The 26,746-nt window shown below is 43.1% G+C and overlaps 1 protein-coding gene across 1 annotated transcript in view; it reads right to left on the bottom strand.

Annotated features, from left to right (window-relative positions):
* The window catches only part of TERF1 (telomeric repeat binding factor 1), a 127,901-nt gene that overhangs the window by 61,528 nt on the left and 39,627 nt on the right, over positions 1-26,746 (bottom strand). The window contains exons 6-9 of the mRNA XM_030189658.1: positions 17,540-17,634; positions 2,238-2,303; positions 553-629; positions 86-250 (exon numbers count right to left, since the gene is read on the bottom strand). Coding sequence (XP_030045518.1) covers positions 86-250; positions 553-629; positions 2,238-2,303; positions 17,540-17,634 — 403 coding nt within the window. The remainder of the gene's footprint in view (positions 1-85; positions 251-552; positions 630-2,237; positions 2,304-17,539; positions 17,635-26,746) is intronic.

The following is a 26,746-nucleotide window of genomic DNA, read 5'->3' as shown; positions in this document are numbered from 1 at the left end:
TCAGCTGCTTGGAGACAAGCACATCAGCATCTCCTGTATGGAGGAGAGCGATCCTCCTGGCATTGACGCTTCTCGGGCTGAATACTTTGATACCCCGGAGCTCCCGGCACCATGTGTCGAGGGGTGACTGACGACGATGCTTCTTGGTCTTCGCCCGAAGCTGTCACCAAGGCTCCTCGGTGCCGACAGGATGAGGTTGAATCCTCATGTCGCCTCAGGTCAGATCCAACAATGGATGGTCCTGGGGGGCCTGTATAGCAGGAGACCATGAGACAGGTGGAGACCCACTTGACGCTCACTGCTCCCAGTGTCTAAGGGTCTTGAAGCAGCCAAGCCAGTGCGATGCTCAGAGTCGATGCCTCTGTCCTTGATGTAGATGTTGGGAACCAGACTTGGCTCCAAAAATCCTCTCTCATTAAGCTTCTTGGGAAACCTGGGTCATCCTTCACGCGAAGACAGAGAACACAGTTAGCAGGGCTATGGTCAGCCTAAGACACTGCAGACACCAAGAATGGGTGTCTTTCCCCGAAACAGTCCGATTGCACCATGTACAGCACTTGTAGCCACTGGGAATCTTCGTGGACATGGACGGGAAAACCTCGTCGGTTAAATTAAATGATTCGATGGTGCTGTAAAAAAAAAAAAAAAGAGGCAGAAAGAAAGAGAGGGAGAACCCAACCGAAGACAGGGCCTAAAAAGGCCTAATGACATAGAAAAAAAGAAGGAAACTTAAACCCGTGCAAAATAATTAAGGAAAATAAGGGACAGGTTTGAAAAAAATGCCCAAATAAAGGAGCCAGCAGAAAAAGAAAGAAAAAACCAAAAGGAACTGAAAAATTTCAAGCCCAGGTGAGTGAGGAGAGGATAAAATAAAAAGCGCATCTTCTCCTCACACGGAAAAAAGAGAACTGAGACTGCGTTCGTGCGACGGGCAGGAAGGCACTTGCGCATGTGCAGTGGCGCACAGCTCACGCTCCACAAAGCTCTAATTTTAGCTTTGTCAAAATGCCTCCAGTGACGTGGATCAGCATCACCCACTTTTGAAAAGATTGAAACCAGCTTGTCCTCAGAGAACAACTGTTTCCGAAGTATCAAAAAAAGAGATAGGAAGCCCAACGACAGTGAGCACAGTTTAAAGGTAAGGTGAAAGAGGCTAAGGATACAAATGAAGAAAACAGGAAGTAGCATAATCAATGGCAAATTAGATGCAAGGACCTGATAATGGAGGCTAAAAATAAATTTCAAAAGAAGAAGGAGGTAGAGCAGGGGTTCTCAACCCAGCCCTGAGGACACACCAAGTGAAGTCAGGTTTTCAGGATACCCACAATGAATATGCATGAGATAGATTTGCATGCCCTACATCCATTGTGTGCAAATTTATCCTATGTGTACTTATTGCTTATAAATAAAGGATCACTATTAACAGTGATTAATCTCTACAAATTGTCTCTTAGATAAATTATTCACAAAATACCTTTATTAACATTAATAGAAAATCTTACAAAAAACATACATTTAAAACAAGCACACCAGATGCCTGAGCTGAGTTCAAATTTGCCCAATGTAGTACTTTACTCTTTAAATCAACAATAACCTCTCCGATTCTCCAACCATAATCCTTATCTAGAGTTGATTGTCCATTTAGGCTACAATCCTTAAGCAGCACCATAAATTTAGTGGCAGTGTCACTATAAGTTCTATATTGAAACGACATCATCACTGCCTCTCCAAGACGTGCTGCCATGGTTCTGCTATTATTATCCTACTGCTCTTCCTCTGACAAACATTCCACTTCAAAGAGGGGGAAAGTTTTAAAGCTTTACAACTTCTGCTGGCAAAAATCCCTCCTGCTGGTTTCAGTTAGTGCTTTGAATATTCTACAGCAGATTTCATTAGTCTCTTCATGAGAAAACAGAAGGTAGGGTTAAATAGCCAGTCCTCTCAATAGAGGAAGGTGAATAGTGGAGTGCCACATGAATATGTACTGGGATTGGTGCTTTTTAACATAATTATAAATGATCTGGAAATAGGAACAATATGCAAGGTAATCAAATTGTTAAATCATCATGTGGCTGTGTGAAACTGCAGGATGACCATGGGAGGCTGGAAGCCTGGGCATACAAAAATGGCAGATGAAATTTAATGTGGACAAGTGCAAAATAATGCCCATTGGGAAGAATAACCCAATTATAGCTACATGATATATTATAATTTCAGGACAAACAAACATGACTTACTGATTTGTATTTCTTTTTTTCTTTAGAGAACTTTTTTCATTTGCAACTGAAATTTCATTGTCTTCACTGGATAGAAAAATAAACCAAACTTGTGTTAGTATATTGGTTTTGTTGGACATATTTCTTTATAATGTCAAATGTATTTTTGAGAAAGAATGCACCAGTGAAACAGCAAATATCTGTAAAATGATGATAGTATGGACTCGGCATTTATGGGGTCTTTTACTAAGGTGCACTAGCATTTTCAGCTCGCACTAAAAATCAGCTGTCGCTCAACCCTGACACACCTATTATATTCCTATGGGCATCTCAGGGTTCAGAGCCAGCAGATTCTTAGCGCAAGCTAAGAATGCTAGTGCACTTTAGTAAAAGACCCTCTAAATCATAAATTTAAAACCCACTTCCATCCCCTTAGGCGTCTCAGGCAGTTTACATCAGATACAACAATTGCAGCTTTACATAATATGAAACAATGATCTAAAATACAAAAGCATTCTTACCACTTAACAATGCAATATAAGTTTCATATTCATAATCAACTCATATAACCTTACATCACCCTGAAAAATTACTTATTTATTGGGATTTATTAAGAACCTTTATGAAGAGATTCACTCAATATTTAAAATGTATTTGTTCCAACCACTGTTTAAATAACCAAGGGATCCTTGTACTAAGCTGTGTTAGGTGCTAATATGCACCTTAACAACAACAACACAACAAAAAAGCCTAATATGGGATGCGCTGTGTCCCACATTAATTTTGGTTTGTGTGTGCTAGTTTTTCTGTTTGTTTTTTTTTTAAATTTTTTTGAGGGGGTGTTTGGAGCGGAAAGTGGGTGATTCTTGCAATTAACAGTTAGTGTATCTACATTGTCAAATACTAACTGGTTAGTGCAGATAACATGGGAGCCCTTACGTCTATAAAGCAAGTGGTGGTGAGTGCTCCCATGGTAATTTTTAAAAATGGCCACATGCTAACGGCACCATTAGCACACAGCCATTAATAAAAAAGTTTTAAAAATTCTATTTATTTCAATACAGCGCTGGTAAAAATGGCCTCTGTGTGCATTAATGTTACCACAGCTAAGTAAAAGGAACCCCAAGTTTTAAAAATGTTTAATTATTTAATTTAAACATATTTTCTACCCTTTCCTTCTATAGAGTGCAGCATACAGGTTACCATTATAACAACTGTCTAGATTAGATGACATGAACTTTTTAAGGGGATGTGGAGGGGCATTTTCAATATGTCATCTAAATCTGACTTGGGATGTTTTGCTCAAAACATCCAGAATCCAAGTGGTGAATATAGCAATTTTCAAAACAGCAAAACATCTTATTATTTTGTACTGTGAGCTCTCCAAAGCCCACAAAATCATACTATACCCAACTGTACACCATTACAATAGACCTTATAGCTGCAGGTATCGCTTATACGTGGGTATAGTAGGTTTTTGATGAGTTTTGGAGAAGCTCATACATTCCACCTCAAGTGTAACAGTCAAAGAGTGGGATATGGGCCTAGGTCCCCTTTTCTACAGTGCACTAGGCCCATATCCCACTCCTACTAGACCACTAGGCTACTCTAGGGACATACTTGCTGCTTCAACAGGACTGGCTATAATATCTGAGGATGTCATAGAGGCTGGTATGTACTGTTTCTTCCACATCCTTGGGAGGTGAGAAGGGGTCAGTGATCACTGGGGGGAGTAAGGGGGCCAAATCTACTTGTTCCTCTTCAAAATTTTATTTTTTCTTTTAATAGAATTAGTCAGGCCATTAATGATCAAAGAGAGAAGCTTCAAATTAGAAAGCACCATGTCCAGTATTCTGAGTACAGTGGTATAACCTTGCTAAGGCCATATATCTCTATTACATTCAAAACACGTTAGAAGGAGCAGCATATTTAACTTGAACATTTTACGAAGTCTGTCACATACACTGAACAACTATATTGCTAATCCCTAGCAATAACCACCAACCTCAGGACAAAGAGTCATCATGCAGAATTAACAACCAACCCCTGCTATATAGGGCAAACAAAATTGCACGTGCAAATCCAGTTGTATTTTGGATTGTATTCTGGATTTACGCATGCAATTTAATTACTTAAGAAGTCAATCACCCGTAACTGTCTTGTCTGTCTGTATTATTTAGATTGTAAGCTCTTTTGAGCAGGGACTGTCTCTTTGTATCATGTTCAGCGCTGCGTGCGTCTGGTAAGCTATACAAATGCTAATAATTTAAACGATGAGGGAGGTGATTAGATTTGCAGATGACACAAAACTATACTTAAGTACATAAGTATTGCCATACTTGGCCTGCAATAGGTGGGAAAATGGGGGATACAATGCAATAATAAATACTGGGACACACCGAAGATCCATCAAGCCCAGCATCCTGTTTCCAACAGTGGCAAATCCAGAGCACAAGTACCTGCAAGATCCCAAAAGAGTACAATACATTTTAGGCTGCTTATTCTAGAAATAGTCTAAACTGATATAAATAGCAGAGAATGTGCACAGATAAGTGTTGTGTGCTTAATAAGTCATTTTGAAAGTAACCTAGGAGTTATAATTATATGTATGTTCACGAATCATGTGAAAGAGATATAGGTAGGTGGGGGACGGGTCTATTTTTAAAAAACATACATGAGCACAGATTCACCGTGGAGTGAAATGAAAACAGCCATGTTGGTCATATGAGACCTCTACCTCTCATAGAGGCATATTTTCCAAAGCACTTTGGGAGGCTAAGTTCCATAGGTTTCTATGGAACTTTGGGAGGCTAAGTGCTTTGAAAATGAGTCTCATAGTTAATTTATAAAGCTGACTCATAGTAACATAGTAGATGACAGCAGAAAAAGACCTGCACGGTCCACCCAGTCTGCCCAACAAGATAAACTCACATGTGCCATTTTTTGTGTATACCTTACCTTGATTTGTACCTGTCTTTTTCAGGGCACAGACCGTATAAGTCTGCCCAGCACTATCCCCACCTCCCAACCACCAGCCCTGCCTCCCACCGCTGGCTAAGCTTCAACATTCTCTGCTATTTTGTATCAGTTTGGACTATTTGTAAAGAGAGCAGAGTTGGGGCCAAAGTGGTTTGGCAGTATTCTAGAATAAGCAGTGGATTTTCCCCAAGTTTGCTTTAACAAGAAACTATGGACTTTTACTTTAGGAAGCTAGCCAAACCTTTTTTAAACCCCGCTAAACTAGCTGCTTTTACCACATTCTTTGGTAACAAATTCCAGGGTTTAATTACACGCTGAGTGAAGAAATATTTTCTCCACCCCTAGAACCCTTTTTAAAAATCGGCATCACATGGCCACCCTACAATCTTCAGGTTCTACGGACAATTTTAACAACAGGTTACATACTAACAGCAGATCAGCAATATCATGCTCGAGTTTTTTTTTTGAGTACCCTTGGGGGGATGCCATCCATCCCAGGTGATTTACTACTCTTTGTCAGTTGGCTCAGTACATCTTCCAGGTTCACCGAGATTTCTTTCAGTTCCTTCATATCATCACCCTTGAAAACCATTTCTGGTACAGGCAGATCTCTTACATCTTCTTCCGTAAGACAGAAGCAAAGAATTCATTCAGTTTCTCGCTATGGCCGTGTACTCCCTGGGTGCCCTTTTTGCTCCTTCACGATCTAACGGTCCCACAGATTCCCTTGCAGGCTTTCTGCTTCTGATGTACCTGAAAAAGTTGTTACTGGGTTTTAGCCTCTGCAGCAAGTTTCTCTTCATATTCTCATTTAGCCTTCTTTATTAATGCTTGCATCTGACTTGCCAAGTGCTTATGTTGTTTCTTATTTTCTTAATTTGAGTCCTTTTTCCATTCTTTGAAGGACAATCTTTTGGTGTAATAGCCTTTTTTACTTCACTTTTTAACCATGTTGGTGGTCCATTTTCTCTTTCCACATTTGCAAATATGTGAAACACATCTGGTCTGGGCTTCCAAGATGGTATTTTGAATAATGTCCTAAACTTAGCAGCCGATCCTTTGCGTTTCTTTTTAACCATTTTCCTCATTTTATTATAGTTGCCCTTTTGAACATAAATGCAGCTACAGTAGATTTCCTTTGCGGGTTTCATCCCAGATAGTACATCAAACTTGATCATGTTATGATCACTGTTTCCCAGGGACCCAACCCGCCACCTCTTGCAACTATGCCATGCACGCCACCAAGGACCAGATACAAAATATCACCCCCTCTTGTTTGTTCCTGGACCAGTTGCTCCAAGAAGCAGTCATTTATTACAGCTAGAAATTCTATCTCCCTGGCACTCCCTGATGTAACATTTATCCAGTCAATATTTGGGTATTGAAATCACCCATTACCATATAGTGTTGCCCAATTTGCCAGCTTTCCTAATTTCTGTAAACATTTCTTCATCTGTCTCTTCATTCTGCCCCAGCAGATGGTAGTACAGCCCTACAAGAATATGCCTTCCCTTCACACATGGAATTTCTATCCATACTGATTCCACACTTCTATCTGTTTCATGTGGAATGTTTTATTTTATTTAACTCAATTCCTTCTTTAACATATAGCGCAACCCCAACCTCCAATTTGATCCTCTGTTTGCGATATAATTTGTATCCTGTTAACACAGTGTCCTCTTTCCACCAAGTCTCTGAGACGCTTATTATATATCTACCTCATCATTTAGTGCTATATACTCTAACTCTCCCATCTTATTTTTTTAGGCTTCTAGCATTTGAATACAGGCACTTCAAATTGTGTTTTTTCCTTTGATCTACAAACTACTTAGAAGTCGAAGGGGAAAATGTGCATTCTTTATCCTGCTCTCTCATTAAGCACACCTGGCTTACTTTTAGCATTATTGAAACCTCACTACTGGGCTTTCCTAAATATCCTGTTTCAATAGTATCCTTCAAAGATACTCCACACCGACCCTGCGCACCTGGGTGACTGTCATCTTCCCCCCCCCCCATTTCTAGTTTAAAAGCTGCTCCATCTACTTTTTAAAAGCGGGCGCCAGCAGCCTGGTTCCATCCTGGTTAAGGTGGAGCCCATCCTTTCGGAACAGTCCCCCCCTTTCAATGCTGCTCAGTTCTTAACAAACCTAAATCTCTCATCCCTGCACCATTGTCTCGACCACACATTGCCTGCCTTTTGGGTCCTGCGCGTGGAACAGAAAGCATCTCTGAAAATGCTACCCTGAAGGATCTGGACTTCAGCTTTCTAAGAGCCAGAACCTCCCTCTCACATTTTCCTATTTCATTGGTACCCACATGTACCAAGATGGCCGGCTTCTCCCCAGCACTAAGATCCTGTCTAGGTGATGCTTGAGGTCCGCCACCTTTGCACCAGGCAGGCAAGTGACCAGGCAATCCTCACGTCCACCATCCATCCAGCTATCTAAATGCCTATTGATCTAATTACCAACTATAACAGCTGTCCTAACCCTTCCTGCCTGGGCAGAAATATTTGAAGACATATGCTTGGTGCAAGAGGACAGTGGGCAGGTCCTGGCTACAGGAGTACTTCCTACTTCACCAGTGTGACGCTCGCCTTCTAAGAGACCTGCCTCCCCCAAAGCAGAACAGGGGCTGCCAGACTAGAGGTGGGACTCCTGTATAACATTCATGTAGGTCTCTTCTATGTGCCTCTCTGTTTCCCTCAGCTCTTCCAAGTCTGCTACTCTAGTCTCAAGAAAACGGACCCGCTCTTTGTTATTGGGCACACACATATAACTGCTCATCAACTGGGAGATAATCATACATCTGGCACTCAATGCAAAAGATTGGATAGCACCTCTCTCGCTGCTGGACTGCTGTCTAAATCTTACTATTTTTGAGTTTTTCAATAACTTAAAACTTACTAAGGTATTAAGGACATTAGTCTAAAATAAAAAAAAGTCTTTAGCTTATCCAATATAATAATTTGCACCTCCAACATTCTACGTCTGGATGCCTGGGTTCGTAACATCCATTCCCACTCATTGCCCCGCCCTCGCGACAAAACGTAATGACGTCAGAGGGCAGAACAATGAGGGGGAAGGGAACGCTAGAGGCGAGATGATGTCAGGAGGACAGAATCGCGAGACATTGAGGAGAGGGAGGGAGGAAGGGAAGGGGAGGGCAGGACAGAGGAGAATTGATGGACATGGATGGGATGGGAGGACAGTCATAGGCGCCCCGTATAAGAGGCTTGGGGAGGCTAAGTCTCCCCAGCCCAACCGTGATCTTCCCATGGCTGCTGCCCCCCCCCCCCCAAACGCAGGGCTGCCTGGCGCAGCAGCCAGGCAGCTCTCGGACGGTCCCTCCACTCCTTCCCGCCCTCAGTTCCCCGATTGACAGCCCTCCTCTCCGTTCCTCCCCCCTTGCGTGTGTTTAACCCATTTACTTTCAGGCGCAGCGACAGCAGTGAAGAGGACAACACAGCGGGCCCGCCTCCAGCTTCTCCCTTCTCTCACACAGTGTCCCGCCTTCTGCGATGATGCATTTCCTGCATCCGCGAAGGCGGGACACTGTGTGAAGGGGGAGAAGCTGTGTTGTCCTCTTCACTGCCGTCGCTGTGCCTGAAAGTAAAAGGGTTAAATGTGTGTGTGTGTGGGGGGGGGGGGGGGGGAAACGGAGAGGAGGGCTGTCAGGGAGCATCGTTGGACATGGATGGGAGGGCTAGGGAAGAGAAGAGATGGCTGGAATTGGAGAGGAGGACAGGGGGACAAGAGATCGCTGGACAGGACAGGAGGGGAGAGGAGAATTGCTGGACATGGATGGAAGGAGGGGAGGGCAAGGGAGAGAGCAGAATTGCTGGACATGGATGGATGGAGGGGGAGGGCAAGGGAGAGAGCAGAATTGCTGGACATGGATGGATGGAGGGGGAGGGCAGGGAAGAGAGCAGAATTGCTGGACATGGATGGATGGAGGGGGAGGGCAGGGGAGAGAGCAGAATTGCTGGACATGGATGGATGGAGGGGGAGGGCAGGGGAGAGAGCAGAATTGCTGGACATGGATGGATGGAGGGGGAGGGCAGGGGAGAGAGCAGAATTGCTGGACATGGATGGAAGACTGGGGGCAGGGGAGAGAGGAAATTTGCTGGATATGGGTGGATGGAGGAGGGGCAGGGGAGAGAGGAAATTTGCTGGATATGGGTGGATGGAGGAGAGGGCAGGGGAGAGAGGAAATTTGCTGGATATGGGTGGATGGAGGAGAGGGCAGGGGAGAGAGGAAATTTGCTGGATATGGGTGGATGGAGGACAGGGCAGGGGAGAGAGGAAATTTGCTGGATATGGGTGGATGGAGGAGAGGGCAGGGGAGAGAGGAAATTTGCTGGATATGGGTGGATGGAGGAGAGGGCAGGGGAGAGAGGAAATTTGCTGGATATGGGTGGTTGGAGGAGAGGGCAGGGAGAATGGAGAGTTGCTGGACATGGATGGATGGAGGGGAGGGAAGAGAGGAGAAATGCTGGACATGGATGGAGTCTGCGTACTCTTTATCTTTTAAAAAATACTATAAATAAAAATCACGAAAAAAGAAAGATTAAAACAACAACAACAAAAAAAACAGATAAAACAATCCGTATCTCATACCCCTGGAGCATATACTCATTATACACCCTTCCCAATTATTACTTATCATGACAGAACATTTCTCCTAATGGTTCCCTTAAAAACATAATCACCATTACATGATAACCTTGCTAGCGCCAGTTTCATTTGTGTGAGAAACGGGCCTTTTTTTACTAGCATTCTAAATTGTGTGATTCATTTAGTGTTTTGTTCTTAGAAAGTAATGAAATGTAATTAAAACTCTGTAACAGCACTCCTCCCTTGTTATCCTAATTAGAATAACTGTGTGTGCTCGATGCAAAGAACTCCTAGCTCTCAGAGAACGAGTCAGTTCTCTTGAGGGTAGAGTAGCAGATTTGGAGGAGCTGAGGGAGACAGAGAGGCACATAGAGGAACATTGTAAAGAAGTCCCACCTCCAATCTGGAAGCCCCTGTGATGCCTTGGAGGAGGGAGGCCTTCTAAAAGGAGAGCATCACCCTGGTAAGGCTGGAAGTAATACTGTAGACAGGACCAGCACACCAGGGAATGAACAGAGGTTATGTCTCCAGGGGCTAGGGCCAAGGTGGGAAGGGTTAGGACTGCTATTGTAGTTGGTGATTCGATTATTAGGCATGTAGATAGCTGGGTTGCTGTTGGATGTGAGGGTCCCAGGTCACTTGCCTGTCTGGTGCAAAGATGGTGGACCTCAAGCGTCACCTAGATAGGATTTTAGATAGTTTACGGGAGGAGCCGACTGTCTTGGTACATGTGGTACCAATGACATAGGAAAATATGGGAGAGGCTCTGGAAGCCAAATTTAGGCTCTTAGGTAGAAAGCTCAAATCCAGAACCTCTAGGGTAGCATTATCTGAAATGCTACCTGTTCCACGCACAGGGCCCAAGAGACAGGCAGAGCTCCGGAGTCTCAATGTGTGGATGAGACTATGGTGCAGGGAGGAGGGTTTTGGATTTCTTAGGAACTGGACAACATTCTGGGGAAGGGAGAGTCTATTCCGAAAGGATGGGCACCTTAACCAGGGTAGGACCAGGTTGCTGGCATCGGCATTTAAAAAGGAGATAGAGGAGCTTTTAAGCTAGAGACTTGGGAAAGGCCGACAGTCGCTCAAAAGTGCATGGTTTGGAAAAAGGTATTTTTCAAAGATATCATCAAAACAGGGAAGATAGGGTATTCCGATAGTGAGGTTGCAAAAGAGACCATAGTAGATCAAGTGTCCTTAAATAAAAATCAGACAAAAGATTGCAAATTAATACTGTCAAGTACTGAGCATGATGTAAATAGGAACAACAAACAGTTTGAAATGTCTATATGCGAATGCCAGAAGCCTAAGCAATAAGATGGGAGAGTTATATCATTTAGTGCAATTTAGTGCAATATATTCTAATAGGCATTTCTGAGACCGGATGGAAACAGGATAACCAGTGGGACACTGTCATACTGGGGTACAAATTATATCATAGTAACAAGGTGGATCGAATTGGTGGAGGGCTAGCATTGCATGTTAAGGAGGGCCTTGAATCAAATAGATTGAAAATTCTGCAGGAAACAAAACACATCTTGGAATCACTATGGATTGAAATTCCATGTGCGAAGGAGAAGAGGATAGTGATTGGAGCATACTACTGTCCACCTGGCCAGGATGGACAGATGTAGAAATGTTATCAGAAATAAAGGAGGCTAACAAACTGGGGAACACAATAATAATGGGTGATTCCAATTACCCCGATATTGACTGGGTAAATGTAACATCAGGGCATGCTAGGGAGGTAAAATTCTTTGACGAAATCAAGGACTGCTTTATGGAGCAGTTGGTACAGGAGCAGAGAAGAGAAGGAAAAATTCTAGACCTAGTCCTTAGTGGAGCATATGATCTGGTGCGGGAGGTAATGGTGATGGGGCTGATTGATAACAGTGATCATAATATGATCAGATTTGATATTAGCTTTGGAGTAAGTATAAACAGAAAATCCAATACGTTTGCGTTTAACTTTCAAAAAGGAGACTATGATAAAATGAGAAGAACTGTAAGAAAATAAAGCAGCTGCGAGGGTCAAAAATTTATATCAGGCGTGGATGCTGTTTAAAAATACCATCCAGGAAGCCCAGGACAAATATATTACGTGTATTCAAAAAGAAGGGAGGAAGATCAAACGACAGCCGGCATGGTTAAAAAGTGAGGTGAAGGAAGCTATTAGAGCTAAAAGAAAATCCTTCAGAAAATGGAAGAAGGAATCGACTGAAAATAATAAGAAAAAGCATAAGGAATGTCAAGTCAAATGCAAAGCGCTGATAAGGAAGGCAAACAGGGACTTTGAAAAAAAGATTGCGTTGAAGGCAAAAACACCTATGCAGGAAGCCGGCAAAACAATTGGTTCGACCGCTAGATGACCAAGGGGTAAAAGGAGCAATCAGGGAAGACAAAGCCATAACAGAGATTAAATGAATTATTTGCTTTGGTCTTCACTGAGGAAGATTTGGGCGAGACATTTTAGGAATAAGTGAAACCTGGCTAGATGAAAGTGGGGGTTTACCATTGGCTGAACTATGCCCAACAGGTTTCAACATCAACCAAGACCAGGAAGATGGGGTGGAGGAGTAGAAGTCTTGATTCGGGATACAAACTGCGCAGAAAATCCATCCCCCAGCTACATGAATCAGAATCTCTTTTAATCCAACTTGAAGAGCTGCTGCTCATGGTATAACAAGCACCTCATAACAACACATTATCTGTGCAAGAACTCCTAGACCTGATCACTCAAGTGACCCTGAATTACCCTAGGCTGGTGATCATGGGAGACTTCAATCTACACATCGAACCCCAGATAGCACCACAATTACCTTTCTGGACACGATGACAGCACTAGGATTTACACAGGTCATCAATTCTCCAACCCACGAAGGGTCACATACTAGACCTGGTATTGTACAAAGGGGTGTATATCCCAGAATTCTGGGATAACAGTATCGAAATAACACCCCTATTGTGTTCAGACCATTTTCTAATTAAATTCTCCCTAAGTGACCACCTGAAACAAATCAATACCAGCTGAAAATCCCTTTGAGAGAGATAATTTATCACAATTAAAGAGTCAATCTCTATTTTAGAAAAACTATGTTTGCTGAAAAACACACGTCTAAAATATAAACAAATAACACACTAATGCCTGCCAACATCTGGGCACTTTGAAAAATTACAACTTGAAAACTAACACCGACTGCTCTTCTACATATGTAGTTTATATCATCTGTCCCTGTTCTAAAACCTATGTGGGGTGTACGAGCAGAACCATTAGACAAAGATTAACTGAACATCGGAGCAGGTTAAAAAAGACAGTGAAATCATCTCCTATGGTCAGCCACTGCATGGAATATGGTCATGAATTCATGCAGTGGCTGATAACTGAACAGGTACCCGATGATTTTCAAGGTGATTTGGATTCTCATTTGGCATTGACAGAACAATATTGGATATCTCTCTCACTCTCACGACCGACCTTAGAATTCAGTTGTGTTGTGTTTTATTTGTTTATATTTTAGATGTGTGTTTTTCACCAAACATAGTTTTTCTAAAATAGAAATTGACTAATTGACACCTGAAACAAATGGCACCTCCAGAGTTTGGAAAGAGATCAGAGAGAAAAAAAAAAAAAAAAAAAAGCTGACCACTGAGAGTTTCTTATAGGCCTTGGACTATCCTATCCCTATGTGGATGAAAAGACAACAACAGTGTCAGAACAAGTTGACATCTGAAATACACACTTAGGTAAGACCTTAGAGAAAATGACACCACTAAAAAGGTCTTATGCCCCACTCACAAATGCTCACCTTGGTTTTCTGCAGAACTTTGGATCCTTAAACGCAAAGGCTGGAAACTGGAAAGGAGATGGCGTAAATTTCGTCTGGATGAAGACACGCTAAACTTTAGGAAGTACATGGCAAAGTACCGCCTAGTCTTAACAGCAACCAAGAAATAAACAAACCAGTATTTCTCTCAATGCATTGCACAGACTGACAATTCAACCAAGCAGTGGTCAGTATAGTAAACAGCCTACTGCAACCCCCACAACAGAACCGGTCTGCCCAGTCTAAACTGAATTGCAATGATTTTGCTGCATACTTTGCCAACAAAATTAAAAATCTTCACCAGGATTTACAGGCAATCCCACACACTCACCCCCCCTCCTCACAGAGACAGATGGAACACTTTTAACCCAATGACAGAGGAGAGTATTGACAAAATCCTAAGAGACCTTCGATCACCTAACTGCTTCCTTGACCCGGCCTATCAAAGATAGTGCAGCAGGCAAGTATGGGCCTTATAGAAGGCGCCACAAAAATTGTGAACATCTGTCTTTCTAAATGGCAACTACCAACAGCATTAAAAAGGGCAGTGATTTGCCCTTTGCTAAAGAAAAACAACCTTGACCAGGACAGACTTGAAAGTTACCAGCCAGTATCCAACATCCCATTTCTAGGGAAACTCATAGAACAGTCTGTGTTCAACTTAATGATTGGCTAGAAGAGAAAACTGGCTAGATCCATGTCAATCTGGATTCAGACCCAGTTATGGAACAGAAACAGTCATTGTATCCCTACTAGATGATATTCACAGAAACCGAGACAAGGGATTCACCTCAATGTTATTCCTGCTAGATTTCTCAGCAGCTTTTGACACTGTGAATCATGATATCATGCTAGCATGACTGACAAACAAGTATCAATGGAACAGTACTTGCCTGGTTTAGATCCTATCAGACAGACAACAATCCATAATGTTTGGCAGCACCTCATTACCACCATGGACACTAACCTGCAGGGTACCACAAGGATCAATACTGTCACCCATTCTATTCAATATCTACCTCAAGCCACTAGCTGGGTTGATTTAGTCAATGGCCACTCAGTTCTACATCTATGCGGATTATGTGCAGCTACTCATACCCATTGAACCTGACTTGCCTACAGCCTTGAATAAACTGATTACCTGTCTAACATCATTTCAAGAATGGGCTAAACACAACAAACTTTGCCTGAAGCCAAGTAAAATCAAGCTTCTCTGGGTCCCTAACACAAGTGGATACATATCCAACATCAAAATCCCTTTTAGGAAGTACGAACTCCCCATGAAATCACAAGTCAGGAACCTTGGAATATAGTTAGATTCAACACTTACTTTGACTTCCCAAATCCAATCAACCTTCAAGAGCTGCTTCTACTATTTGTGATAGCTACGCTGCCTCTCTCCTTACATCGAGAAGGTAAATCTTATCCCAGTTGTGCAAGCCTTTTTAACATCAAGAATGGATTACTGCAATGCACTATACAGTGGTCTGACTACAAATGGCCTGCACCAGCTCCAATTGATTCAGAATGCAGAAGCAAGGCTCATAGAAGGTTGCAAGCGACGTGACATCACACCATTTTTGCAAAAAACTTCATTGGTTACAAGTACAATACAGGGCTAAATTAAAAAAAACTCTATGTCTGATCTTCAAGGCCCTCAAAGGAAACGGCCCTGAGTACCTGAAGAATAGGATGATCCTCTAAACACCGCCAAGGACACTAAGTTCCCTCAAGGACTATCACTAAACACACCCTCTCCAAAACACATTACACTATATGATACCCGAAAGCGAGCCTATTCCGGAGTAGCCCCCATACTCTGGAATGCACTGACTGAAAGGCTCCGCTTAACACAAGACTATCTCTACTTCAGGAAGCAGGTGAAAGCTTGGCTCTTCAACCAGGCCTTTAATGGAAGAAGTAACTAACTTGTTTAGTCTGATTCACACACACAAGAAGTGACTCGGACTGCACATACTGCAGCAGGACATGTTTATCAACTCCTACCCTAGTTCAGATAATATTTAACCATCTCTCTGACCTCATGTAGAACTTTCCTTAAATCAGTCACCTTACTTTTTAACTCTTCTTACTGTTTTACCTATCTATATGTTCCACCTTTGCTTTACCCTTCACTATCAATTAAAATGTTTTATTACGTATTGTGTTGAAATTGAAAGTAGTATACTATTCCATACTTTGTATTGAGATATTCCCATCACTAAATTTAAAATGCTCTTTTTTCTACTTTTGTTGTCCCATCATTTTATTTTTCTGATTGTGTTACTCCTAATCTCTGGTTTCTGCTTTCCTCTGTCTTCTCTTAACTCTCTTTCTAGGGTTTCCTGTCCATTTAACATTTCTCTCTCTCCTCCTGTCTTCTTCCCCGCCACCAATCTTAGACATTGATCTTTTCCTTTCAGCTTTCTTCCATTTTTCTGCCTATTACTACTCAAGATCTCTTTCCACTGCTTCTACCTACAGCTTTCCATCTTTCCTGCACCGTGGCCCTCCCCTTCCTCTTATTGCCCATCTTTCACTAATCTCCCCTCTTCCTTCCAGCATCTCCTCTCTTTCTCTCCCCTGCCCTCTCTCCAGCATCACCCCAACTCCCTACTCCTCCTTGTATCCAGCACCTTCCTTCTGTCTGCCTGCTTCCTCCATGTCTAACGTATCCCCCTGTTTTTTCTTACATTTTATTATAACTATTCTATGTACAATAAAGATCAGTAAGAATGGACAAAATTGAAAATGATCCATCTATAAGAAAAGCACATCATTATTTCTAGTTCATATTATAAGCACCTCCCTTTTGTCTCCTTAACCCCTCACTCATTTCCAGCATCTCCCGTTTTTTCCTATTCCCCCTCCATGACCAATATATCTCTTCTTTCGCTCCCCTGTCTAGAATTTCCTGTCTTTCTACTCCTGTCATCCATCTCTCATTACCCTTGCCCCCTCAATATCCTCCGTTTGTATCCATAGCCTTCTTTTCCCCACCCCAAAGCCAGTATTATCCCTTGTCACCCCTATTTACCTTCCAGTGTCCTCCTATCCCCTGCTGATGATTCTGCCCATCCTGCCCTCAGAAACAGGGAGTCATATCAGAGAGGTGGGACTGGCAGAGCCATCAGCAGCTTTGAGGTATTCAAGGGCCCTATGCCTTTTTTTGCTGTTGCCACAGGTCCCAAGAAGCAGTAGTGACAGGGGTGACAGCGAGGCGAGAGAAAAAGGAAATGTGGGAAGCGTGGGGGGGGGGGGGGGGGGGGGATATGGTAACTTGAGGGGATGGACACAGTGAGTAGGGTGATGGAAGACATATGCTGGCTTGGAGAGGGGGAAAGGAACACTAGGGATATAAAACTTCAAGGTACTCAAATTTTGCTGCCTGCTACAGGTCCTAGGAAGTGAAGTGGTGGCAACAGGAGGGGAAGAGAGAAAGATATTGGCTTGACGGCCAGGGCACTATTTTGCCCCGACTCCAACTCGGACTGGCAGTCAAGGCAAATAGCACTGTTGCCTACAAGTTTGACTCAGAATGATCAAAGTCGAGACTGGGGTGGCTTAGCCTCCCCAAGCTTCTTATATGGGCTGCCTATGCAAGACCCCATATAAATTAAAACCATTTCTTATAAAGTTCTGAAGAGCTCTTTGACAAGTGGTGAGAGGATCCAGCAGTATGGCCGTCGCTCACTGCCAATGAACCTCTAAAAGAAATTGGAAAAACTGAATTGTGAGTTGTATTTATTATGTTCCAAGGGGATTCGGTTTAAATTATTATTATTTTTTAAGTCAAAACTCACTTTGTAATTTTTCAGTCCATACAATCTTTATGACTTAGAACTAAGTACTTGAATGAAAACCCTGGCATAGTTGTTGGTATCCCAGCTAGTTGATTACAGACCTTTCCATTGGACTGAAATTAATTTCACTGCCATTTTCCCAGGCTTCAGATATTCTTCCACTCTTCCTCTTAGTCTGCACCACCTTCATGGCAGCCTTAACAAATAAAACAACTACAGTTAAAAGAAAATGACGGCATCTTCACAGATTTTACCTATGTAAAGTAACATAGAAGTTATAAAAGTAGATTTGATTATTTGTCCCTGCTTGGTGGTTAAGAAATGGATACCTGCTTTAAAAAAGTACTCTGAGTGTGTTTAGGTGGTGGGAGGGGATGATTAGATAGATAGATAAGATAGATAGAGATTCCCACAACTCAGCCATACACAGAAAGCGGTTACATACCTGTAGTAGGTGTTCTCAGAAGACAGCAGGCATATACTCTCACATGTTGGTGACATGATCCACAGGGAGACTCTGCCATTAAAACTTTCAGGCAGTGCCCCCACCATGCATGTGCAGATGCTTTCCGCTTGATGCTTGATCAAGAGACCAGCAATACAGTACTAACGCTAAGAAGACAACTCCAAAGGGAAGGGAAAGGGAGTGAGAATATATGCCTCATGTCCTTTGAGAACACGCCTACTACAGGTAACTTGGCTTTCTCACTATCTACCAGGCTCACAACATAGACAAATTTCAACTAAGTAGATAGTGAGCCTGGTGGAAAAAAAGGGCCGGGTGGAGTTGACTTAAGTAGTAAAAATATTCATTAGGACTGTTTGTTCAAACTGGCTATCCTGTCTAGCATGCTGCTCCAGACAGTAGTAAGCAGTGAAGACCACATACTTGCCTTGCAAATGTTTTCAATGGATGCAGAGTGGGAATGGGCTACTGAAGCCGCCATGGCTCTTACATTGTGAGCAGTGACCCAGCAATGAAGGGTCAGCCCAGCCTGAGTAAATGTGTAGGAGTTACAGTCAGCCAACCAAGTAGATATAGTATGTTTGGTGATACAAAAAGCTTTGAGGACTTCCTATGAGGTTTTGTGCACCCCAGATATGTTAAAGCATGCTTGCAGTCTAAGGTATGCAGTGCTGCTTCTCCAGGATAGGCGTGTGACTGAGAGAAGATGACAATGGACTGCTTGAGATGGAACTCCGAAACCACTTTAGGGAGGAATCTGGGGTGGGTTCAGAGTTCAACCCTGTTGTGGTAAAACCTGGTGTAAAGTGAGTCTGCCACTAGGACTTGAAGTTCACTTACTCTGCTGGCAGAAGTGAGAGCTATTAAGAATACTTTATATGTGAGTCTTGTAGAATCGAATATTGGACTCCCACCGTCTTTTTTTGGTATGAGAAAGTATCTGGAATAGAAACCTCGACCCCTGTCCGGTGGAGAAACTGGTTCTACTGCATTGTGCTAGAGTAGGGCCAAGAGCTCCTCTTGAAGTAGTGTTATTTGGAGGTGTCAGCACGGCTTAGGATTCAAGGGTATACCCAGAGATTTACCTAAAGGCCTCTGGGAGATATTATGAGAAGTTCTGACACCCCCCTCCCCCATCTGATCCCTGGTGATGTCAGTGTAGGTAGACAAACAGGATGTCTCCTACCCTTCTGGGCTTAGTTTACATGTCTTAGGACCAGTGCTCAGGAAGAACAATAGACATCAAACAACTGGTCTACAAGAATTGGGCCTTCAAAGGAATTCACACCTCCTTGGTAATCAGGAGATATCTGATTAAGCATACCAAATCATATGTAGGAAGGTGCTGGGAAAAAGAATTCAGATATTTAAATCCACAGAAAGACAGGACAAAAACAGACAGACAGTCACAGACAGGACACATTCTCAAACATGCCTTCTGAACCCACACATTCAGACACACATACCCATTCCGCAGCCACCTCCAGAAGGTCACAGTCACACACACACACACACATAGAAGTAGCACTGCACCAGCTTTCTGCTCTAAGGGCTGGACACTTGTAAGAAGCCTATTCCTATATAAAATACCTTTTTCCAAGCCATTCCTGTTGTTGTATTATTGTGCTACAAAGCCCACTGCCTCTGAGAAGTGGACCTGGGACCAAAGAAAGGAACCCAGAACCAGATGAAAGCTAAACCTCACATCTGTCATCTGGGAAAGCACAAACCCGACCGACACATGCGTCAACATCGATGGAGAAACTTTCTCTAAACTTGGAGACTCGTCTGCCTCAATGCAGAGTCGACGTTCTAATCAACACTCTCTTCCACCTACTTCCCATGAACGCTTTGAAGAGTCAGACTCAGACCTCTCATGGGAGACAGATTGGGACCCACAGGGCATCTCAGCTGTGGAGTCCTATTGCATCCCATCGGATTCTTCTCTGCCACCTGAGAGATGCAGATCTCTTCCAGAAGAATATCCTTTCCTGGCTTGGCCGTGAGATGGCTCAAGCTTTACTGTCAAATTGGAGACAGAGGAAGAACCTCATTCAGAACTCTTTGAGGTTCTAGATTGATTCTCCTCCTAGAGGAAGAATCGCTGTCCTACTTCAATTATGAAAAATGCTCTTGTCAAAAACTGGAAGACTCCACTGACAATTTAAGTTGCCCCAAAGAAAATTAATACAATGTATAGGATACAAAAATGCATTGGGTTTGAGAAAACTCTGTTACCTCATCATACCCTAGTTGTGGAATCTGCTTTAAAACGCACTCACAGTGCAGGTTCTCACGCTTCTGCTTCTTTAGGCAGAGAAGGTATAACACTAGACTCTTTTGGCAGAAAAAGTTTCAAGCTGCAATGCTAATCAATCGCATATTAGATTATCAACTTTATTCCACAATTTACTTGATCTCTAATACAGAGTACTTTCTTCTTTGCAGAATTCCTTCCCCCGAGAAGGCTGATGAATTCCATAAGCTTCACAAAATATTTCTGGACTGTCATAAATATCTAGCAAGGCAAGTCTTTGATGTCTCTTCAAGCATTTCTGCCTTAGGAATAGCAATGCGGCGTCTTTCCTGGTTCAGGATCTCTGACTTCAAATCTTCTGTCCAGGAGCATATAACAGATGTTCCTTGTCATGGAGAAAATTTGTTTGGTGACAAAGTTGAGGAAGTAGCTGACCTAATCAAACATACAGATACCATAGCTTAAAGGAGGAAGTTGACATGAGACTCTCTTGGTGGATGGTCTTTTTTCCCCAACTCAGAGTGTAACCTTGCTGTATTGTACATAGCACCCAGTGGGTCAGAGGATATGAGAGGCCACCTTTGCTGAAAGAGAACAAGTCTTCCTCCGACTGGTAGGTCGCTTTACATGGACAACTGTATGGTGGCATATAGCAGATGTCTCTTGTTGATTAGAACTTCGGCTCTGAATTGAGGCAGATGAGTCTCCAAGGTTGGAGGAAGTTTCTCTATCGATGTCTCTTGTTGATTAGAACTTCGGCTCTGAATTGAGGCAGATGAGTCTCCAAGGTTGGAGGAAGTTTCTCTATCGATGTCGACGCATGTGTCGGTTTGGTATGTGCTTCTCCAACTGTCAATGACGAGCCAATGTGTGGGATCTCTCCTTTGACTCTCTCTCTCTGATGTAGCAAAGGGCTGGGCTAAGGATGGTGCAAGCACTCTGTAAACATGTAGAGACTGCAACTGAAGAAGCCCCGATGGCTCCTCCTTGAGCATAGTCCAGATTTCTTCCTGTAGAGTAAGCGTCGGTACTGCTAAGAAAGTGGAGTGGATGCAGCCTGTATTATAGCCTGTGCAGGCATAGAAGATCTCAAAGACCTCAAAGGCTCTCGATGAGAAATAAGTTGGAGAGGAGAACAGTTACTGTGGCATAGATACTTCCCATGCATAGATGATGTCAATGCAGGGGAGGTGCTGGCAGAGTGCCTGGAGGGAGATGCTTCTTAGCTTTATTATGCTGCAGGTCCCTTGATGCATGTAGCGCCGACAAAGTGGATGTAGAGTCCTTATGCGATTGTGGTACCGAGTTCGAAGTTGAACCATCTCAATGTTGAGGAAGTGCACCTGATGTCAATGCCACTGTTGATGCAGTGCCGAATCCCCTGCCATACTTGATGTGGATGAAGAACCAAAAAGCTTTTCATGTTGGACTCTGTTGGCTTTAAGGGTCCTCGCTTGCATATGCTGGCAGAGGTTACACTGCACCATCCTGGTGTTCCAGACCCAAGCACTGAAAGAAATCAATTATGGGGGTAGGTGCCTGAAATAGTCCTATTGCATCGAGTACACTTAAAGCCATTTGGCACCCTCATTGACAGCAGGAAAACCGGCCAACGCAAGGTCAAAAGGCTCTATGGCCCAGAGAGCTGAAGTAGTTGTGTACCTGAAAATGGTCGATGCTTCCTGGGCAAAAGAAGGGCTCAGAGGCCCCAAAGGCTGAAAATTGAAAAATATATATTTTTTAAATGAATAAATTGAACAAATATATATATAGAAAAGAAGAAGAATATGAGGAAAAAATATCCTGAAAAAGGGAAGGCACCAAAAAAGGCAAAAGTCTGACGTGCTGAAGAGAACCTAAAAATCCTAGATCTGAATCAGTGCTTTCTTCCTTCATGCTGCGAATTTCATAACCCCCTCCCAGGTGACAACCTTCAAAGCATCTCATACAATATGGAATGGGGGACCACAGTGAAGGTTATATGCTCCAAGTAATTACGGAGAGCCCACCTATACTCTCTCTCAATCTCTGTGTCACTAAGTAAACTTGTGCTAAGGGTCCAAAAGCACTCAGATTGCTCCTCAAGAATAGCAGGTCAAGGAGAAGGGAGTAGGACAAGTAGGCTCTATCCAAACACGAGGGAGACGTACAAGTGTCCAAATCTTTATTAAGGAACAATCAAATGACTCAACACAGCTGCCACGTTTTGGCGCAGATGCGCCTGCATCAGGAATCTTATAATGAGATAACCTGGCGTTTCCTTGTTATAAGATATAATTACAAAGAACAATGCACAGTTAAAAATCCCAAGGAATGGCGATAAACGCGGAGTCCAGCAAGGATAGCACCCAAGAAGCAGCATGATCTGAGAGGGCCTATTTCCCTAAGTAAGACCTGAGATAAGAATATAAAAATATAATCAATGCGTGTGTAGAGGTCAAGGAACAAGAATAAAAAGTATAGTCCCTCTAGCGCCCATGAACCTCCCACCAAACAATAAACCTCCCACCAAACATCAAAAAGGCCCAAATCATGTAAAAAGGCCTTCAGAGCCACACTAGCAGGGATAGTCCCACCAGGGCCAGAGGCAGAAGAATCCAACCCAGGAGCTAAACATATATTACAGTCTCCACCCACAGCCAAAGCGCCCCTAGGATATCTCAACCTGCTAGAAAAAAGCAGCTTGATTAACATTTGGAGAATACAAACTTTCAACAGTCAATTCAACTTGATCAACAGAAATCTGAGCAAACAGGTAACACTCCTCAGGATCCCATTTCATGTTCAGGATCTGCAACCACAAATCCTCATGAAACAAGAGGGAAACACCTTGTTTCTTAGTATTTTGCAAATCAAAAGCAAACAAAATACGAGGGTACAGTCTATAAGGAAGCATATACTCATGTTTCCTACAAAGGTGGAACTCCTGAATACAAGCAATTTGAACCTTCTGGTGGACCAATTCTCTAAACAATGAATGAGGCCTACCCGGCGAGTTAAGGTCATTAACATGGCATCACACTCCCCAATATGCCAGACACTGAGGCAATATAAACCCCAGTGACCAAAGAAGACAACAGGCAACCTAAGCAAGGTTCTGGGACAGCAAATGGAGATATGAAACAAAAATGTGAGGAGAATGAATGAGGATACCAAAAAATGTGTTTATTCACATAAAGAATGACCCGACACGGCCGTGTTTCGGCCCAAAGGCCTGCCTCAGGGGTCTTTATAACCTCAGGTAGTATGATGTGAAACGTGCACTCTGAGAAAAATGATGTAGCAGAACCCTCTTGGGTCTCCTCTCCTTGAAAAAATTTTTGTATGACCAGGAACAAGCCTGTTACACTCCTCTCCTAAGAGACATTTGTGATTATAAAATGCTAGATACACTAACCGCTGTTACCACATCCTCAAGCAAAGAGTTCACATCATACTACCTGAGGTTATAAAGACCCCTGAGGCAGGCCTTTGGGCCGAAACATGGCCGTGTCGGGTCATTCTTTATGTGAATAAACACATTTTTTGGTATCCTCATTCATTCTCCTCACTTTTTTGTTTCATATCTCACGGTTTCGTGAGGGTTTTTACCTCCTTTTTGTTGTGTCTTTGACAGCAAATGGAGAAACAGGAACAAAAATTGGTCAAAAGCCCAAATGCCTGGTCAACAAATGCTTTCCCTTATTAGAAGGATGGACCCAGCATTTGGGCCAGCAGAGTTTCTATGCTTGATTCAAGGTGCGAACCCAATGGAGTGTGCCCTGTAAGGGGAAGCCAAGTGCAAAAAGGAAATGCCAAATGATACTTGATTTGCTCCCAGCCAAGATTTCCAGGACATGCTTGAAACCACGAAGCTTCCCCAATGTAAAAGCTAAACAGTAACACATCCTGATAAAAAAGGGCCACACCCGACCACGCAATCTCGGAAAAACAAACCACGATATCCCTCAGTCTATTTTCCAGAGGAGCACCCAGCACACAATGTGCATGCTCAATTCCAGGGATGGCGCATCATCCCCCAGGCCCAAATGCTGCCGACAAAGAGTCTCTACAATAATGGGAACATTCTCCTAATTGTTGTTTTCAGGAACGCCCCAAAAACCTAAGTTATTCCGGCGCCCTCTATTTTCGATGTCATCCAATTTATAAAGTAGCTCTTCAGGTTGAGTAGCCAGGGAAGAATACTTAGTTTGGAAGTCTAGAAGGCTTTGCCCTGATCTTCCACCTGGGTCTCCATATCCTTAAGGCAAGACCCAAAGTTGCAGATGTCATAATGCAGGGTGTCAATCCAGAAAGCCAGTCCACTGCCCATGTCCTTCAACTCAGCATGGACATCAGTAAAACAAAAACAAAACTCCCTGCTGAAACCAATCAAAACAAACAATCTCCTCTGCCTCTTCATCAGTGGAAATTTCTGACGAGGGCTGCACACAATCACGAGAAGGCGTAGCAGGGTGTGTGGTAGGCCTTGATAGCTCCTCACTATTGGTCTGATGAAGCTGCCACAAAGCGCCTTTTATATCGCCCTTTTTCAAGCACTGAGACATAAGGAATAACCTGACAGCACACCTCCTGAAGCCAAAATCTCCCCGCCAATGAAGTGAGATAGTTACATATACAGGAGTTTGAACGAGAGCTCACGCTTTAGGCTGCCAACTCAGTGGCCGGCATTGTGCTTCCTCTACCCCCCCCCCCCCCCCCCCCCAAGTTTTTTTTTTTTTTTTTTTTAATGCTGGATGGTTGGGGAGAGACACCTGCCATTAACGCGCATTAAAAGTTTTAATACGTTAATTGTGTTATTAATGAGTTAAACATGCAGTCCTAAAAATTATGTTTGGAAACAATCAATTTTCAAACAGGCCATCCAGTAACATCCGCTAATGTGGCTGAAGTACACATACAGACTAGGTGGTACACGTATAGTGTGCACGGATGAAAATACATGTCTATTCTATATGTATATTTATGCACATACTCAAAATTTGGTTTTGGCATGTCCAGCCCAAACATATAAAGTAAACTTATAGGTGCCCAATATCTGTCCTGTCCATACCCATTTTTCTGCTTACATATAAGTATGCACCTACAGATTGAATGTATAGTTTTATACATGCACTTCTGCTGGAAAAAAATTCTCTAAGTCTATTTGAAAACTGACCTCTATGATTCTAATGATGTCTAAAGTCTACTGCATTCTAAAGAAAACAATAAGTGCTAAAATAATACAGATGGCTGGTACAGCAACAAAAATCCTCCTGGTCTTTGGCAGCCACATGGCTTCTTAAAACTTGTAGTGCCTATTTCCTGGTGCTGATGTTTTTCAGTTGCTTACAAGATTGCAGCTCGGTGATTCAGGGAATGGGAGCCTTTTTAAATCCTGCTCGTTTCTTAGAAAAAGGACACTGCCCCTGGTACACAACTAGGCTTTGGAAGCCACTGCGTTGAGGATCATGTGAGACTCACTCAATTAAGTATGTCATTTCTCTAATGCAGTCTGCTTAGGAGTGGATTATTTTACCTCTCAATCCCTGATGATGCTTCTAGATACTGAGCAAATATTACATCAGCTCCTGCAAGCGCTAGGTGGTATCCTGGCACAGTCAAGGCAAGAGAGAGAATGGATGGTATCAGTGTGTTTTTTGATTTGGTCAGTGACCTCCTCAACCTTCTCCCCTAAAAGGTTATCTGCCCGGTATAGGGCATCTGCCAGACTCTGCTGAACTGTAGGTTCTAAGTCAGAGACACGCACCTATGAGAGTGTGCATCACTATACTTTGAGCAGAGATCCTGGGATTTACAACAAAAGTGTCATATGCGTCCTTAGCCAAGAACTTATGACACACCTTCTGCTGCTTGGCCAACTGGCAAAGCAATTCAGCCTGCTCCAGTGGGAGTGTGTCAGCCAAATCCAGAAACTTGTGCACTGAGTCCTGCAAGTACACGCTCGTAAAGAGTTGGTATGATTGAATACGGGGCACAAACATAAAGGCCTGGAACATCTTATGCCCAAGAGAGTCCAAGGTTCTAGCTTCTGGGGGCGCTGAGGCTTAGTCTCTAAATTTTCTTTGAGGGCAGATTCCACCACCAATGAATGAGGCAGTTAACACTTATCAAACCCAGGGTAATGTGAATCCAGTAAATAGTGTCAATGTTTTGGGGGATTATTGGGACAGATAGAGGGGACTCCCAATTCTGCACGAGAACATCCTGCAAGATCTTGTGAAGCAGGACCATCACGGCTTCTCTAGGAGGGGATTCGTAGTCCAGGACCTTGAGAATCTTAGCCCTGAGTTCGTCCTCCACTTCAGCTACCATTTCCTTGACAAAAGAGGGGAAGGAATGGCTTTCTGGGAGAGACTTTCTCCTTTCCTGTGGAAGGGAGGGGTCAGATGATATCCCATAAGACTTCTCTTCTGAGAAGTATCTAGATCATCATCTGGCTCCCATAAGCCTTCATCAGTGTCAGCTAAGACATCCTGTGGAGAAGGTGGAGACAATTCAGCCTTGACCTAGAGGAACCATGTCCTCAAGAGGTGCATTGAGGAGTCAGTTCCCACATCGACTCTGGTGAAGCTTCCTCTACGG

The sequence above is a fragment of the Microcaecilia unicolor genome, chromosome 1 (assembly GCF_901765095.1).
Source record: "Microcaecilia unicolor chromosome 1, aMicUni1.1, whole genome shotgun sequence".
Lineage (NCBI taxonomy): Eukaryota > Metazoa > Chordata > Amphibia > Gymnophiona > Siphonopidae > Microcaecilia > Microcaecilia unicolor.
This window is presented reverse-complemented; position numbering and strand designations above follow the sequence as displayed.